General features: G+C 42.7%; 1 protein-coding gene across 6 annotated transcripts in view; it reads right to left on the bottom strand.

Moving 5' to 3' along the window:
• Cflar (CASP8 and FADD like apoptosis regulator) overlaps window positions 1–16,234 on the bottom strand; it is a 47,026-nt gene extending 30,792 nt beyond the window's left edge. For 3 of the 6 annotated variants that reach the window (XM_074071386.1, XM_074071391.1, XM_074071389.1), the window contains exon 1: window positions 16,011–16,149. Coding sequence is in view for 1 of the 6 variants with exons in the window: in XM_074071390.1 (XP_073927491.1) it covers window positions 16,011–16,201 (191 nt within the window). In the remaining 5 variants the exon portion in view is untranslated. The other 3 variants (XM_074071387.1, XM_074071390.1, XM_074071388.1) reach the window with 3 other exon arrangements.
• Between the last annotated feature and the right edge of the window lie 3,012 nt (window positions 16,235–19,246).

The following is a 19,246-nucleotide window of genomic DNA, read 5'->3' as shown; positions in this document are numbered from 1 at the left end:
AAGAAATTAATATAAACTTTCCTCCGACTAGGACAGTTCATAAGGTCTTCAGAAGCAAACTCGAAATCCCCTCATAACAGTCCTATCCCAACCCAGAGCATATGAGACACACAGAGAACTTTTTTGGGGGGATGGGGTCTCACTATGAAGCCCAGGCTGGCCTCAATCTCACAATCCTCCTGTATCCGCTTCCCAAGTGTTGCAATTATAGGCCTGTGCCACAATGCCAGCTGGAGATAACCTCATGCTAACAAATTACTATGAACGAAAATAAAAATCACTGTGACCGTAGACAGAAGAAATAGAATTCACATCCTAGGAACCTGCATCTGAAAGTGTTAAACCAGTATCTAAAAATTAAGGAAATAAGTGATACTTCTGCAGTATTATAGGCCATTATCAATGGTTCTTGTCCAGAGGGATTTTGCCCCTCAGGGGACATTTGATGACATCCAGAGACATTTTTGGTCATCATCAACAGATGGTACTATTGGGATTCAGTGGATTGAGATCAGTGAAGCTGTTAAACAACCCCAGTGCCCATTCTCTCACAATAAAGAACTAGCCAACCCCAAATGCCATGGTACTGAAACTGAGAAAACTTGTGCTAGATAATATGGAAAACTCTGACTACAATGTACATAGGGATACAAAATAAAACATAAAACACATTTGCTCAAACACATAGCCGAGATGTAAGAAATTAAGTAAAAATTAAGGGAATCAAAGATTTTTTTTAAAAGAGCTAAAAACTACAGTGATAGCTGTTCAAGATTTACTGTATATAATAGCATCAAACAGACAACATGGAGGAATGATTTGAATAAAAGATATGTAAGACCTTAATGGAAAAAACTATGAATTATTGAAAAGACATTAATAAAGACTTAGATAAATGGAAGGCCATACTTTATTCATGAGTAAGGAAAGTCCATATAATAAAGATACAAGTTCCTTAAAAAACTGATCTACAGATTAAAAGTAAGGGACTTCTCATACCAAACAGCAATTTATAAACAGTTAAATAGTAATTATTAAGGAGAAATAATTACTCCACAGTAAATATTGTGCTTAATGGTAACATGTTAGAAACATTCCCTTCAAAACCAGGCTTAAGTCAAGGACCCTGTACATCCCTCCTAGTCAACATTGTAGTGACAATGGACACTGGAACCAAACTACTGTCATTATTTACAGGCAATAAGACTTTCTACATAGCACAACCAAGTATATTGAGATATATGATCAATGAATAAAAGTCATATTTCTGCACATTGGCAACAATAGAAAGAAAATGTAAATTTCAAAAAGATACTATTTAAAATAGCAACAAAATCTGTAAAGTATAAAATAAGTATAGCATTTATTAATATGATATTTAAAGATTATAAAACTCTATGGAAGAGTTCAGCTAACTCAGGACCTCATGCTTCCTAGACCGGTGCCCTACCACTTGAACCACTCTGCCAGCCCAGAAGAGTTCAGTTAGGTCAGAGATAATTGATGATGTATATCACAATTATGGACAGAAGGCAAATATCATGAAGATATCAATTTTTGAGCTGGGGTGCAGCTCAAGTGGTAAAGTGCCTTCCTAAAGCAGGAGGCCCTGAGTACCATCAAAAAAAAAAATCAATTTTCAAGTGAATTTAAGCCCAATCAAAAACTCAGCAAAATTTGCTGTGAACCTTGGAAAGCTTATTTTACATTATATGAATGATGAAAACAGAAAACCCAACTAGCCACCAAACACATGAGAAGATGTTCAAGCTTCAGTAGTATTCAGAGAAATGTACATTCAAATCAAGAGATATTATTTCACATTGGTGGTCAAATGCTAATACCTGTTACCAAATGTGAAAAAAATCTGAAATGTTCTACATTGCAGGAGAAATTACAAATTGGTACAGCTGCTTTGAAGAATCATTTAGTGATATCTGGTAAAGCTGAAAACATGTATTAATCCTTGACATGAAAAGTAAATACCCTTTCAAAACTGACACACAGATATAATAAGACACGTTTAAAATGTTCCAATTAGCAGTAATATTATAGAAAAAAATGGAAACCACTTAAAAGTCTATCAAGAATAGATGGAGAAAGACCAGGCACAGTAGCCACACCTATAATCTCACCTATTCAGGAGGCAGAGATAGGGAGTATCACACTTTGTGGCCAGCCCAGGCAAAAAGTAAGACTCCATCTCAAACATATCAAAAGACTGCCATGGTGGTGCACACCTGTGATCTTAGTTACCTGGGATGCCCTAGGTAAGATTTCGGTCTGAGGCAAGCCTGGGAAGAAAGCAAGACCCTACTTGAAAGACAACTAAAGCCAAAAAAAAAGAGGCGGGGCTGGGGAGGCTAAAGCCAAAAAGAAAGGGAATTGGAGAGCATGACTCAAGTAGCAGAGCATCTGCCTAGCAAGTGTGAAGCCCTTAGTTCAAACACAGTACTGCCAAAAACAAGGAAAACAGAGAGAAGAAAGTGAATAAACTGTTTTATTTCTTTAATAACTACTATACAACAATGAGAATGAATTAACTAGAACTACATGACTCTCACAAACAAAATTTTTGTTGTGGCAAAAGGCAAGATGGTAAAGGACTCATACAATCTGATTAATTTACATTAAGATCCTAAATATCAAAAAATACCACATATTGTTTAGTATATATATTCATAGTGAAAAATTGCATAGTGGTAATGGATACAGGATTCAGAAAAGTGGTTTTCATTATGGGATGAAGAGAATGTGTCTAGAAAAGAATACAGAGGGATGCTGGGCATGGTAGCATCCTAGCTACTCAGGAGGCTGAGCCAGAAGATCACAAGTTCAAGGCTAGCTTGGGTAACTTAGTGAGACCTTATCTCAAAAAATAAAAATAAAAAAGAGCTGAGGATGTCACTCAGAGGCAAAATTACCTAGTATGTATAAGGCCTTAGGTTCAAACTCCAGTACTGAAAAAAAAGCATAAAAAGGGGAAATGACTAATTTGTAATATTTTACTTCATAAGCTTAGGTATTCAGATATTAAAATATATGGTAGTCCCCCTTGTCTGTGACAGATAAATTACAAGACCCCAGTGGGATATCTGAAACCATAGATAATACCAAACACTACATATACTGTTTTTCCCTGTATGTTCACACCTATGGTACAGTTTAATTTATGAATTACACTCATTAAGAGATTAACAACAATAGTCATTGGTATATATGTAGATGGACCTTAGATCAAGAATGCTTAAATGTTTCCCAAAGTTATCCTTACCAAAAAAAAAAAAAAAAACAGATTAGGTGTGGTGGTGATTATAGTGCCAGTTACTTGGCAGGAGGAGGCAGGAGGATCCAGAGTTCAAGATCAGCCCAAGCAAAGTTAGCAAGACCCCATCTCAAAAACAAAATCCAAAACACCGGGATTAGGGGCATGGCTCAAGTTGTAGAATGCTTGCCTTGCAAGCAAGCTCAAGGCCCTGGGTTTAATCCCCAGGACCACAAAAAAAAAAAGATTTTATTCAACATTGTTCAAATGATAGCATGGAGGTTGAATGTGGCTATAGAATGAGTTATTTAAAGTTCTACAAGAGAACTCATTTGCTTAGATTAGGAGAATCGAAGTTTCAGGGCAGCCTGGGCAAAAAAAAAAAAGTTTGCGAGACTCCATACCGACAAAAAAAAAAAAAAAAGCTGGGCATGATGGCAAGAACCTGTCATCCCAGGATCAGCAGAAAGTTTAAAGTAGGACTGCTATTCAGGCTGGCCTGGACAAAAAGGAAGACCCTATCTCCAAAACAACCACAGCAAAAGGAGCTGGAGATATGGCTCAAGAGGTAGAGCACCTGCCTTGCAAGCATGAAGCCCTAAATTCAAATCCCAGTACCACCAAAAAACAAAAAGAAGAGGACTCATGCCCATCAATTGCCTACCCCACCTTGCCTGAGTTCCGTGGCTCAGTCCCCCTCACCTCTCCTAAAGAGTCACCTGCCTTCACATCACTCGGTGAGGGGCAAAGGGGCAATCCAGGCGCAATGCTGATTCTTCCCTGCTTTTAAACCCAACCTTCCTGACCATCAGTACACCATTTGTTCCATTTTACCCACTATTTTAAACTTTCACCTTCCCTAGCTAGACAAAACTGGCATCTGTGTATCTTTTAGTTTTAAAGGAATTCCCCTTTTCTTCACATATTCTCATTCAATGATTGTCTCCTCCTTCTCTCCACCTTGATACAAACCACCTGACCTTCACAACCAGAGCAGCTAAAATCTAAGACTAGTTCCAGTTTCATTTCTCTAGCAGAAATCATGAGACCATTGACAATGGCTGTTTAAAATGCAAAACAAAGTTTAAATAAGTCATCAGAGTCGATTTCCACAACACTGGCTCATAAAAGAAACAGCAGGGTCTGGAAACAGAAACACCCCAGGCATTGTCAGTGGAAATGCATTTAATCCTGGTGCTTCCAAAACTGCTGGAAGGGCTTTAGACTGAGATTCTAGAAAGACACCTGGGTCTCTCAGAACTACCTTGCCTAGACCAGAGCAGTGAGCAATCAGGAGATCACAACTAACACTGAGCTCAAAGATATAGTCATTACAGAAACCCAGAGATCAGGAGGTGGTGCCATCACCACCACACCTGCCTCCAACACCTGAAAAGCTGGTGACAACACTGTAATGCTGTTCTCCAAGCCCCATCTCACCACCACTATCCTTGCCAGCAAAGAAACTACGAGAAGCAGCAACGTACTGGCCTCTACCCACTTCCTTTGTAAGTGGTACATTCCTCAAATGCACCTCACTGGCAGAGCTTAATCACACCCCAGTTTTAAAAAAGCCTGGAAAATGCAGTTTGTAGCGTTCTACCCTCTAGTCAGAGGTGGAAATGGCTCCTAGGCACCAGCTAATCTTGGCCACCACCGAAGGATTTTTCCATGAGGTCATTTATTTCTTCTTAGTCTGCTGTACATACCCAGTGCCTGAGTCAACAGTGAGTACTCACTCAGTATGCCTGGCAAGAATGAATGAGTAACACATGAGTACTGGCTTCACTTCCTTCTCTCCAGACTGGACTTGGAACACACGCTTTACATTCTCTCTGTCCAGCACCCTCAATTCTCTCTTTTTGCCTCCTAGTGTCCAACCCTATAATACCTTAGTGAGCAAATGCTTCTGGTATGCCCAGACTTTCCAGTTTTAGCACTAAAAGTCTTGTGTCCCAAGAAATCCCTCTGTCCTAGGCTAACAGGGATGGTTAGTCACTTTACACGCCAGCAGATTTTGAGCCTCCTTATACATCTAGAGTAGCAAGTAATTCAGAAGAGAGGGTGGAAAGCTCACACGAAATGGAAACTGACACTCCCACATCCTGTGGTTTCCAGCCTCCACTGGCTCTCTCTACTCCTTCAGGGCCTTTTTCTTTTTCTTTTTTTTTAGGACCCTGGTCAGCTCCTTTCCCCCACCCTTAAGGGACTGCTCCAAGCTTTCTTCCATCTACCACAACCTACTGGCCACCATTTCTCATCAGGTGACCTTGCCATTTACAAGGTGTGAGTTCCTGTAATTTCCCCCACCTGGCACCTCCTGTCCCTCGGCTTGCTTAGGGCCAGCTCACCTTGTCCCCTCTTGTCTTGTCTCCACTGAGCCCCTATCCAGTGCTTTCATCAGCCCCTCACAGAGACTCCAGGGACTGTTCTCCTCATGAGCATGTTCAAGCCCTTTCCATTTAAAGAGTAAATTTTAACAAAAGAAAGGAAATCTAAGCCTCAAGTTGCTTGGGCCAACCACCCTTCCTACTTTCTTTCCTTTCGCATGAGGAGTAGTTGGCAGTCAGAGCCTCTTCCACATGTCTCCCCCAGATGGTCATCCCCACATCTTCTTTACACAGCAAAACCCAGTGCCAAGTCATATTGGAATCTGGTGCAAAAGGAAAAACAGTAATACTGATGCTGTCCTTATATAAAATTTTAATAACTTGTTTATCATAGATTTGGGGCACTTATGCTAATTTTTTAGTTTTACATTGAAATAATATTTATCTTGGTTGATTACTGAGTTGTTGAACACTCCCTTAAATGGTGTACAAAGTGAGAACTTCACTTGCATCACCCTAGCATCCCAGCCCTGATGATATGGCTCTTATCAAGGCCTCTGTGACCTCCTGTTGCTACATCCAAGGGCACTTGGAAGTCCTCTTTCAGTCCCAGCAAACCTTCTTCTATGTATACACCTAAAGAAATGAAGTTGCTACCTCATAAAGAAGTCTGCAACCCCATTTCATTGCAGCACTATTCACAAGAGCCAAGATATGGAAACAACCTAAGAGCCCATCAGTGGATAAATGGATAAAGAAACTGATATACTAGGCTGGGGGCCTGGCTCAAGTGGTAGAGTGTTTGCCTAGCAAGAGCATGGCCCTGAGTTCAAACTCCAGTATCGCAAAAAAAAAAAAAAAAACTAGTATATAGATACTAGCAAACCCCCCACCCCCAGCTTTCAGGCCCAGGTGAATCCCCTCCTACCACAAAAGGCCTTTCTGGAAAGAGCCCACACAGACTCGGTCACTAACTCCTTTGTACCATGCCATACTAGAAAAACCTCTAGGAAAACTCAACCATCTGACCCTCAGCATTCTCCCTAACAGGTGACATTAAAGTGTGCCAACTTTGGTCAGACTTCTCAACCTGTCTCACATAATATCAACTGCCTCACATAATATCAACTGCCTCCCAGCCACCTGGTGTCCAAAGTACATGATGTTCCCTGTACTCAGCAGCAGAGGCCAGCGTGACTGGTTAGGCTGTCCAGAGACTTACTTCCATTCTTTGTCCAGCTTTGTACCTGCAGCAATGTCAGGGCATGGCACAAAAAGCAAGGTCATGTCCACTGAGCTGCAGTGTGAAAACAAATGTAGTGTCTTAACAACCCCACAAACCTGGGCAGAGATGGGGCAAAGGCTAACTGCCAGCTGCAGAAAACAGCATGCAAACCTATAACTTCCAGGTGTCTGGGAAGTCCCAGTGAAAAATGAACAGGAAGCACTTGAAAGAGTCACCCAGAAGTTTCTCAAAGGATAAAGGAGGAGGGGTTACATGATCCTGAACAAAATATGATGTGGCCATTTCACAGAAGTTCTGTATACTCACCCTGAATCCAACAGAACCACTTTCTTCTCCATTTGTGTCCATTTGTGTGTTACAATTTGAGCAGCTAATATACTAATCCAATCTTGCCTACACCATTTGTAGGTGTTTAAAATCTAAGATAAAGCCTAGACTGCCAAGCTCAAAAATATTTAAAATGAGGATGTAAACCATCAAGTGGTTCCTGATTTCTGTAATGCTACAGGAAAACATTCAAACATGGTCTAGAGGACCATTAACTGAGGCTAAATAATAAATATATCCCAACTTGAGATGTTACCAATCATGATTATATATTAGTGGCTAAAAACACACAATAAAAAATTATTTGGGAGACTGGGGTGTGGCTGAAGTGGCCACCTAGCCTAGCACCTGCCTAGCAAGCATAAGGCCCCAAGTTCAAAACCCCAATACCATAAAAAAAAAAATTGGCTTCACAAGCAGCACATTTCAATCATAGCAAGCAATATTGCCTACAAACAATAAATGATCCCAATTATAAAATGCCATAGAATTAGAAGGCATATTTTATACAGTTCTTTGGTGAGACTGCTATGGTTTGAATGTGTCTCTTCTAAATTCAGGTGTTACCAAGGCAAGAGGACTAAGAAACGGAGTTTTTAACAGGTGATTATACCATGCAGGCTCCTCCCCAACGAATGGGATTGGGTGACCTTAAAAAGGGGCTTCATAGAAGAAGGTCTTTGCTCTTCTGCCTCCTTGTTATGTAAGCATATGATGTTTCTCCTCTCCAGAGGACCCAGTTTCCAGATGCCCTCTTGGAAACATAGAGCAGCCCTCTTAGGTGCCAGCACCTTGATTTTGAACTTCATGGCCTCCAGAATTTTGAAAAGTAAATTTTTGTTCTTTATAAATTATGCAGTCTGTGGTATTTTATTATAGCAGCACAAAATGGACTAAGGATAGACTTCCTATGACTCCAACCGAAGCTCCCACAAATTCCGAGCCATCATTACTTCTAATAACCAGTTGCATATAGGCTGCAGAAAATAAGAAAAATCAATAACAGAAGGGGCAAATATCTAGATTTTAAAAAATGATCATGAATCATCTAACAAGAGCGGAGTCACCAGGAGCAATAAAGCTAAGTCCAGTTGATGTAGTGGCCCATTCCATCTTAACCAAAGCTAAATTTTCGTTAGGGTCAATTGTCATACATAGCCCAAGCACTAAGAGTATCACCCCACTTACACATAACCCATAGTCCAACTACAAATAAATACCTCAGTGCTCCCTGGACAGTGTTTCTCTGTCCCAGCATCTTTACTCAAGTATTTTCCTCCATTTAGGAAGTACTTACCTCCTCTCAACCTCTGCATGTTGTAATCCTACCCTGTTGTTCAAAGTTTCTCTTCCATAGCTTGTCCTGATCCCCAGATCGGATTATCCTCGAGTTTGTAGCACTGTTTGTATTCTCTTTTAGCATTTGTCTCATACTACTCTCTCAAACTCAAGAGTTATTTGAATCCTATCATATGTGGAAGTCCTTGATGACTGACAGGCTCTTACTCATCTTTAATTGCCTATGGTAGGCCTTGGTCAAGCCTGCCTCAGGGGCCTTGAACAGCCTGGACATCCTCAGCACAGGGGCCACAGGTATGCACACATATAATGCTCACTCATCCCTTTTAGCCTACAGTGAGGCGTGCTGGAGCTGGAGGTATAATAAGACATCAGACTTGGAACCTAGTTGTTAGGTTCAGGAAACAAAGTTTGTGAGAGGAAGCCTTTGTAGCTATATGAAATAATGACACTGTTTTAGGATGGCTCACAACATGATGTAAGAGGCGGGGAATGATCTCAGGAAGGGCTTCCTGTGAGTTGGCAGGACCTCACCTTGAATAGGGAGCATCCAATGCCTTCCACCAAGCTCACCAAATATCCTCTGGACTTTTAGCAAAGGTTCAGCTGTCAGAACCTTTTGATGAAAACATACCCTTTGCACTTAGTCCTGATGAGCGGTCATTTCTAAAACTCTTACAATCTACATGGCAGTTTTCATTTGCCCAACCAGTCCTCTGTATGTAGGATTGTTCTCCTGGGATGGACTCAAAAGTTCCTAAAACTTCCAGTACTTTTTTCCAAATCATTCCCCAAAATACAAACATCTTATATGAGGTGGTATCTGTTTACTACACAATGAATATTCCATGAGCTACTGCTGTAGTCACTCATTTTCCTGGAAAACAGCCACGGGACAATGTGAGGTACTTGCTGCATTCATAAATTTATTATCAGGCTTCAGTTTTCTTGGCAGAAAAAATAGCAACAGGCTAAGCTGCATGTTTAAGCACAAGTTCCAATTTTATGCTTTGGTAAAGCTGGAGTTCAGAGGCCGGATCTCAGTTCCATGTAGTACAAAGGAGGGCTGTGACTGAGCTTCATTTTGTTCTAAGGTATCTAAGTCATCTGATGTCGCCTTTGGAGGAACTGGAAGTATATCCTCATGCAACAATGGTCAGGAAGACACACATTCCTTCTCCTCAAGGTTTTATCAAGGAATAAAAATTGGCTCAAGAAACAACCTTAACTGTCCAAGAAAATAGCTCAATATTAGTTATGCCATATTAAAACAAACTCTTCAGCAGACATTCTTTGAAGCTCACGTAGACAAGAATGATTTGGATTAAAAATTCAACCTGGCAGGTATATTTACTCAGTTTATACAATGAAGACATGGAGTCTTCCAGTAATTAAAGGACCAAGGTTGGACCTTCAGGAAACAGATCTGTTCAAAGTCAGGCGTTGTACATCATACCAGGGATATAAAGCTTTTAAAATTATTTTCATATAGCATTATTTTTTCTAAGTATAAAAAGCACTATCTGCTTGCTATAGGAAAGTCTGGAAATGGAGAAAAATAGAGAAGAAAATTAAAATTTCTCATTTGTTTCAGACTTATTGCCTTTCCTGGTGCTTACCTGTTTCCTAGTTTCTACTCCCTTATCTGGTCCCATCTTCTAGGTTCTTGACATTACTGATGACAAAGTAGGTTAAAGGAGCAGAGTCATTCACACTTAGGCTGACTGATAGCCAGCTTATTTACAGAAAGCCTAGGCAAAGGGCGTTGACTCTCTGGGGGTCCAGCTTTGTGCTGCGCCCCTGTACCACCCGCAGGGCACGCAGACACAGCTTTATAATTATCTGCTAGACTAAAATCACTCAACCATGTGTTAAGAGTAGAGCTCAAGTCAAGCATAAATTTCACTTCTGCGGGTTTCAATAGTACGCCATGGCCAAGATTTTGAGCGTCATTTTTGTTGCTGTTTCTGTCTTTCCCAACTAGAAAGGGACCTCCAGTCAACACAGGAAGATCTTCTATGTATTTCCATTTCCTAGCACCACTAAGTCCTCAGTAAATGCCAAAGGAATTGGTTGATTTTTTTTCATCCATCTTCAAGTAATTTTGTTCACTCACTGTTACAGGGAATTTGATTAACTCACAAGTGGTATTCAAGCAAGGTATCTGTCAAGTGCCACTTGTCTTTATTTATTTGTGTATTTATTTATTGGGGTACTGGGATTTGAATTCAGGGCCTCATGCTTGCTAGGCAGGTGCTCTACCATTTGACCACTCCACCAGACCACTGAGTCCCCTTCAAAATAAATATCGGATTATTAAAAACTATTTTTGAAAGCTTCAAGTAAAAATTTTAAAAATGAACAAACAGCCAGGCACAGTGACTCATATCTGTTATCCCACCTGCTGGGGAGGCAGAGATTAGAAGGATAGAGATTTAAGACCAGCCCAGGCAAAAAGTTTGTAAGACCCACCTCAGTCAATGGCTGGATGCCACAGGGTGTGGCTGTCATCCCAGCTATGCAAGGAAGCATAAATAGGAGGATAGTAGTCCAGGCTGATCCAGGCATAAAGTGAGACCCTATCTCAAAAATAACCAAAGCAAAAATAGCTGGAGGAGTGGCTCAAGTGGTAGAGCATCTGTGTAAGCATTAAGCTATATGTTCAACCCCCAGTGCTGCCAAAAAAAGAAAAAAAAAATCAAAGAAAAACCACAGGAAGTAAACAAAACAAACACAAGATTTTACAGGTAGATAAGGAAGCTCTGGTTCCAATTTATAAACCCAGATAATTGAAAGTCATTATCCTGGGAAACATGTTAAATCTGGGAGCAAGTAGCTACAAGAGCAATTTTCAGGTACATTGAAAAACTAAGGTATGTATAGATATATGAATTCAATTTTTGATTTCACTAAAGAAGACACAATCTTGAATATGCTATCAAATTGGTGCAACTGAGCTCTTTTGTAAGTACTAAATTACCCAAGACGACAATCCTGTATCAAGAATGAGAGGTGGGTGTGGTGGTACATGCCTGTAATCACAGATTTAGGAAGCTGAGGCAGGAAGATTACAAATTCCAGGATACAGAGTGAGGCCTGATTCAAAAAAAAAAAAAAAGCAAATAATGAAGAAGTTGCTTGTTTTTGGCCTAAAACTTACAAAGCCAAATACAAAGTGTTTAGAAGGGGAGCCATAAACACAGAACACCAAACAAAGGGTAGGAAAGGAAGTAATTTTATCTGGAAAGAAAAGATTCAAGAGGGACTGGGGGGGGCACAAAAAAAGAGTAATGGGGGGTGAATATGATCAAAGTTTAGCATATGCATGCATGGAAAAAATCACATTGACACCCCTCGCTTCGCATAATTAATATATACTAATGAAAACAATAGGACCAACTATAGCTTAAGTGGCGCCAGCTTAGCAAGCTCGAGGCCCTGAGTTCAAAGCCCAGTACCACAAATAAATAAATAAACAACAAACAAAGCAGTTATTGGTCCCATTGGAAAAAAAAGATTCAGAAACGCATGTACAGCTACATATGTATGCCATATATAGTCTTTTTCTTTCAAATAATGCATGGGACAAGGCCCTGAGTTCAAACCCCAGTGCCGCCAAAAATAAATAAATAAATAAATAAAATAATGCATGGCGGCAAAGAAGAAATAATTTCCCTAAACCAAGAATTCAAGAGGGAGAAAAAGCACTCAGTATCTATACAAGATTTATATATACATATATATCGATGATGCCAAGGGCAAGGGCAGTTACACGTGGGAAAACAGAGGGATTAACAGAACAAACACCAGCTCTGAAATACAATTTGGAAAAACAGCATCATACAAAATGAAGGGAAAGGGGAAGGAAAACACTTTTTTTTTTTGAGGTACTGGGATTTGCACTCAGAACTTTATGCTTGCAAAGCCGGTGCTCTACCACTTAAACCAGTTGATTTTGGTCCGGTTATTTTGGAGATGGGGGAGTCTAGTGAACTATTTGCCCAGGCTGGCCTTGAACCTTGATCTTCCCAATCTCAACCTCCCAAGTAGCTAGAATTACAGGTGTGACCTACCAATGTCTGGCTTAGCCATATATTTTTTTTAAAAACCTTTTTAGGTGTATTAGACTGTATTTGAATGCACAAATGTCTAAAAGACCCTAATCTGCAACCTTTGGTTATCTCTAAGGAATGCACTGGGGACGGGGGCAGGGCACCTTTCCTTCTTTATTTTGCAGGTAATTATATTCCAAATTGACTGAAAAGTTTTTGAAGAGGTGTTTTTATACAAGGTGTTAAATGCAGTCTGGTGGTAAGCACAAAGACAGCTTGTGAAAGGACAGTCGTGGAGGTACGGTGTGAAGTATTCCCAGGGGAGTGAAATAGACAGGAGAGCCAGGGCATCACAGCAATCACAGAGTCTTTTTGCCTCACGATTAGGTGAAGCGAGAATGCGCGTTGAGTACAGGCTGGCTTCAGGACGGTCATTACCTCCCTGGCTGGCCGGGCTGGCTTTCTCCTGGATCAGGCTATCGATGGACCTTGCCTGTGTTAGGTAACTTGCTTGGTCTCCCATAAATACTGTGCCTGGCCCACAGGAGCTCAAGTAGTACTGGTAGGATAACATTGAATTAAAGTCAAGGAAGCATTCGAGTCTGTAAATACGAGTTTAATTAGCCTTTGGGGCTCTTCAAGAAAGAAATAACCAGACTCTAGGGAGCTCCAGTGTTTGAATGAAGTACCTTCCTGGAGCGACACGCCTTGGAGTGCTGTAGGTTAGTCCCCAGAAGGCTCACCAAGGGCAGAAAGTGGGAGGCTCAATCATTTTTTGCAGGGGTCTGGGGGCAGTGCCCCCAACGTGCCCCCTGCAAGCCTGGGGAAAAAGATCGGAAGAAGAGAGGTTGGCAGGGTTTCTTGGTGTACTCACGCCGGGCGGCCGCCGGCTGCTCTCACTGGATAGTGGCCCGGAACGTCACCCGTCCTGGAGAAAACGGCTTTGGAAATGTTTCCGACTCAACAAGCAATTGGGGGAGATCGCCGCATCAATAGGTGACCTCCCGGGCCTGCGGCCTGCAGCGCCCCGGGGCGTCCCCTCCACCCGCCAGGTGACCCGCCAAGCAGGGCGTCCGGGTACATGAATGAGGTGTGGGGAATCTCCTTCCCAGCGCCTTGGAAATTCTCACGTGGCCAGACACGTCTCTCGAGAGGTTTAAATGTCCCTGTGACCAAAGGGCGCGGGAGGAGGGCCGGGATCTTGGAGATCATCCAAGATTGTGTGGCGGTGGGACCTGGGACGCCCCGGGGTCCAAACCAACTTCTGTTTCAGGCCCTCTGCCAACTCTCAAAAAACTGCCACCAATCAGTCCCCTACGCCACACCTGTCGCGCGAGACCCTCAGGTTAAACTGGGGAAGGGTACTCAGCGTCCCTGCGGATCCGCAGATGAATGTACCTTGGAAACGGGTTTAAGGCAGCAAGTAATAGTGCTAAAGGAAGTGCAAGGGCCAGTTTCCAAAGGAATGTGCAACATAAAGTCTCTAAAAAGGCCACTTGAACCAGGACATTCCAGTAAAACAACACAGGAAAAACAAACTTCCCGCTTGGAAGACATTCAAAATTCTCTCCCAGGAAAACCGAGTCATGTCTTTGCTCAAGTCGAGGCTGCAGTTAAGAGGTCTGAAGAAAAAACAGGTACATATAAATGGTGGGTATCTGTTCAAAAATATTTATTGGCGTTTAGTATTTAATAGAGTAACCAAGATAAACAGAGAAGTACCGAGAAGCAGACCTTTAATGTTAATTATAGCCCCTGTCAACTCAAAAGGTGTGCATTCTGTGTATCTGTGCTTCTTATCCAGTAAGAAAGCAAACTTTTTCTTTTCCTCTGCAGCAATCACGTCTTAGCGGTTAAATAACATTAAAAAGAATGTTCAGACCTTACACAACCTAGCTGCTCAAGTTAGCATACTGTTATTTTAAATGTACTAATAAAACTGCTTTTTCTTTAAAAAAAAAAAAAAGCCAAATTTTTGGGGGGAGTGTCAACGAAACTTGTAACCACCAAAGGAAAAAATACCAAAACGCACATAAAAGAAATACCAAAATACACCAAAATTTTCACTCTCTTCATCTAAAATTTCTTCCAGAGTGTGGTCTTTGGTTTTAGAATGTCCTGGCTTAACTAATGCAGAAACTTTAAAGCGACAGAGGCCAATATGAGAAGGGGATCAGGAACTAGAGAAAAGGTCAGTCTGAGAAGAATCAACTTAGAATGTAACACATTTGTACAAGGAAGCAATGCTAGGAATCTCTCTGTATAGCTATCCTTATCTCAACTACCAAAAATGCTTTGTCTTTCTTATTATTGTTTCTACTCTCTCTTCAACAAAATTAAAGAGCAGAACAGTTTCTGTCTGGAAGCGAGGGAGTAGGGGGGAGAAGGAAGGGGGAGAGGGAAGGGCTGGGGAGAAGGGGGGAGAAATGACCCAAACATTGTATGCACATATGAATAAACGAAAAAAAAATCATGCTCCAATCAGAGGAGAAAAAAAAATAGAATGTCCTGGTTTAAAACAGCAGACAGACGCTACCTACTTGTGTAACAACAAACTTCTAATGCTATTTGATCTATCAGGGCGTTAACTTCCTTGAATTTACTTCCTGTTCCTTGGAACCGCCTACTTGGGAATTTCAGTGACCTTTGTGCCATTGCATTTCATCGTTAAAGTTAAAAAGAACCTGCACTTTTGTCCAAACTCAGACCCGGTCAGGAGAAAACATTTGGGAATCTTCTTAGCGGCCTTGGAAGGGGGCGGGGGACGTGGCGGACGTGGAAGGGGGCGGGGGACGTCTTAAGAAAATTCTTATCAGACCAGCACTGCCAAATTTCTCAAGGCAAGACTTCCTTGTAAAATCTGCCAAAATGCACTTGAAAATGCTTTGGGAAATAACAACCCTGCCCCTTTCAGCACGCTATTGGGAAAGAGTAAAAAATCCTGCAGAGCCGGAATCTCCCGCTGAGCGAGGACGTGTGCCCCGTGCACACACGACTCGAAAAAAGTCTCCTCCCGGTCAACTTTTCTTCAGAAAAGCTGCCGATCCTCTTGACAGTTCACCCCAGGGCAGGGGCAATCTCAAGGTCCTTTAAACAAAGTTTACACGACGCTGGGACCCTGCCAACCAAAGCTCGCAGCGGGTTTTCCGCCTCTGGGGCTGCCGGGGTGGCCGATTTCCCAGCGCATCAGGCCGCACCTGGGACCCCCAAATCCGCTTGGGGGCCAGGAGGTGGGAGCCGGCAGAGGCTCTGCCCAACTCGGACCCTTGCCAGACGCCACCCTCCCACCCCGCCAGGCTGGGGCTGGGCATCCCTGCCCCGGCGACTCGGCGCAAGCGCGGGTCTGTGAGAAGCTGTCAGGGGTTGGGACGGGGGACGCGCAGTGGTGCGGGGCCCGCGGCGACACTGACGCACAACGGCATCGGGTCTTGTTGTGTGCCACCAGGTCGCGCGCACTATGCGCGGGGCCCCAAGGCAGTACGCGTACTGACCTGCCCCAAACAGGCGCTCTCCTTCCTTCCGATCGGTGGGACTTCGCTCCCCAGACCCGAATCGCGCAGCAAGATGGAGGGAGGCAAAGAAACCGAAAGCCGGAGAGCGGACGTGTGCTTGCGAGTGCACGCGTCGCTTTACCCTGCCCACTCCAACTCCCACTCCCGAGGCCCGCGCTAGTCACTGGCATGCTCTAGCCTTCACTTAGCACAAGTCTAACCCCTCGATCTCTGTGTTAGGCTCAGAGACCCCACTCAGCAGCCCCCCCGGAGTCCTTTTGAGTGGAAATATCCGCGAGACAGCCAACCAGCTGTTTCCTGTTTATAGCTTCTACAACTGGCTGAGTATGCAGGGAACCATATTGGATACGTAAAGAAGTTCTAGGTGTTTTGTGAGCGTTGTGTGTGGGAATAAGTGGCAAAAGTGAACGTGCTTTATGTTTTAATCTGTTTATTCCTAAAAACTACTTTGTGATTTACCTTTTTTTGGTAACATTTTGTGGATGTAGGTGATCCAACCCGAGGTTTTGTGCCTACCAGGCAAGCAATTTACCACTGAGTTATATCCTCAACTCTTAAGATTTTCTTAACTTTTGGCTGCAAGTGTAGCTTAGTGGTAGAGTGCCTGCCTACTTAGCATGTGTGAGGCCCTGGGTTCCAACCCAGCATGGGGAGAGCGGGGATTTACAGGAAAGTTGAAAGATTAATACTGAGAGACTGGGTTTACAGACTGTGAAGAACTGGGCTGACCCACCCTGAAGGAGGATAGGTAGGGTAAGGTGACAGAGAAATTAGAAGACATCAAAAAGTAAGTCTGGTTGAGGAGCTGAGACAGAACCAGAAAATAAACCTGAAAAATCGCTAAAGCAGTAAGAAAACTGATTGTACTGTTAAAAAATGTACAGGCCTGGATTTCTGCTATCACCCTCACTTCTCTTTTAAATGTTAAATGAGACATGCTACCCCAAAAGAGTAATTAGGTCTGGGGATAGAAAAGACTTGCTTCTGTAAATCTGTAGCCAGGAAGACTACCTTAAAAATAAAGAAAGAACTGTGGAGAACAGAAGAACCTTTGTAAGGCCAACCCAGATCCTTTGTCTCCAGGCTTGAGTGGAATATCCTATCAAAACAGGATATTTGTGAAGTTGCTAGCTAACCATACATCCTGGTGACCGGTTCTGAACTGGAAACCCCCACCCAGTTAGAGGACAGAATACACTGGGATGAAGGCCCCATTGAGCCCTTGGTTCCAACTTTCTGACAGCCTTGTCAGAAGGTGCTGCTAGCCTCTACCCCTCTTTCCTCGCACCCTGCTTTGTCTTCCTTTGTGTTAAATAAACCCCTGTTGGCCTGCTGCCTTGCCTTGCCTCCTTTGAGATTCATCTCATCATCACTCCAAGTTCCTGGATGTGGGGGTGGTGGCAGGGGAGCCATGGTGGACCTGGAAAATCAGGTAGAGCATTCCCCTGTTCTATCAGGGAAATCTCTTTTCGAAATGTGATTACACACATAGAGCTACCCTGCCCACTCCCGCTCTAAGGCCTGCACTCAGCCCTGGTGACAACCCTGAGTGAAACTGGTGCAAATTATTTTTAAAAGCACAAACAGACATTGAAATCCTCTGGAAATGGTCCTGAGGGTAAACAGCAAATGAAGAAACATCTATTCAAAAGCAATCTATGGAAATCTATCCATAAGAAATCCCTAGTCTGTGATGTGTGAACCAATATCTCTCCTTCCCATCCCCCTCAGCTCAGCAAGGGAGACTCCATTCCTTATGACTGCAGCCTAGAACTCAAAACCTCCTCTCCCACAGCCTCCAGTCAGAGGAGCAGAATATCAGCATTTCTCATCCTTGTTCTAGCTACCTGGGACCGAGGCTATGTTCTGAGTGAGTGTGGTTGAGAAGTGGGGGACCCCCTCTTTCATCTAGCCCCAACTAATGGAACAGAGGCTTTACCCTAGGCTAAGAATACTGAGGTTGTGGTTGTAGCTGGAGTCCTAGGCTAGTGGTCCAACTCCAGGGCTCCAACATGTTAGGTCTGGCCACTTGCCCCAATGGGCCTATTAAAAAGACAGGTAGTGGTGAAGAGCAGAGAAAGGAGAGCTATAACGTGCTAACCATGCACGGGAAGAGGGAAAGTGAGCATCTCTTCTTCAGGGTGCTGATATGAACTTTAAGTTTATAGAGGAACAGTTAGGCAGGGAATGAGAGATATGCATAATTTTGAAGACGTGGTCCAATGGTCAAAATGTTTATCCATCAGTCCCATCTTCCTGGAATCCATGGTAGCTTCAGGAGAGAGTGGCTCAGAGCAATGAAGACAGACACAAAATGGAGGCAGAGTATTTGCAGGCCCAGGTGAAGAGTCAATGCTTTTTTGTTTTTTTTTTGGTGGGACTGGAGTTTGAACTCAGGGTTTTGCGCTTGCAAAGCAGGCACTCTACCACTTGAGCCACACCTCCAGTCCGAGTCAATGCTTTTTAGCAAAAACAATTACTTGAGGGGCTGGCAGAGTGGCTCAAGTGGTAAGGTGCCTAGCAAGCATAAGGCCCTCAGTTCAAACCCCAGTACCACCAAAATCAAAACAGATCAATTACTGAGTACCTGTTATATATGATACCTTTACCCCAGCTCCTAGAGTGGCAGCTGAGAAGAAACTGAGATGTGATTCAGATAGAAGCCTGCTATTGGTCTACCTGCTAGTCTGGAACCTTGGCTCAGAGATTATGCCTGGGGGTTAAGCAGTCCAAAAAACAGATAACACTTAATCTATTCCATAAGGAACCTACTGCATTTGCAATAGAGCAAGGACAAGTTCATGATAAAGGGTGCTCTAAAAAATGATGGAGATTGGTGTAACAGGCAATTGCAAAGAAATTCAAGACACAGTGGGCTCTCAGTACCCGCCAGGATTATATTTCTGTGGACTAAACTAACCTTGAACTATAAGTATTAGGAAAAAAGAAACTGTGTCTATACTAAAGGTATACAGACTTTTTTTCCTTACCATTATTCTCTAAACAATGCAGTATTATTATTTATGTAGTATTTACATTGTATTTGGTATTATAAGTAATCCTGAGGTTATTTAAAATATGCCAGCTGAGCCAGGTGCTGGTGGCTGACGCCTGTGATCCTAGCTATTGGGGAGACAGAGATCAGGAGGATTGCGGTTCAAGGCCAGCTCAGGCAAATAGTTCATGAGAGCCTATCTCAAAAAATATTCAACACA

Source organism: Castor canadensis, chromosome 4 (assembly GCF_047511655.1).
Source record: "Castor canadensis chromosome 4, mCasCan1.hap1v2, whole genome shotgun sequence".
Lineage (NCBI taxonomy): Eukaryota > Metazoa > Chordata > Mammalia > Rodentia > Castoridae > Castor > Castor canadensis.
The sequence above is the reverse complement of the archived record's forward strand: the minus strand, read 5'-3'. Positions and strand labels throughout refer to the sequence as shown.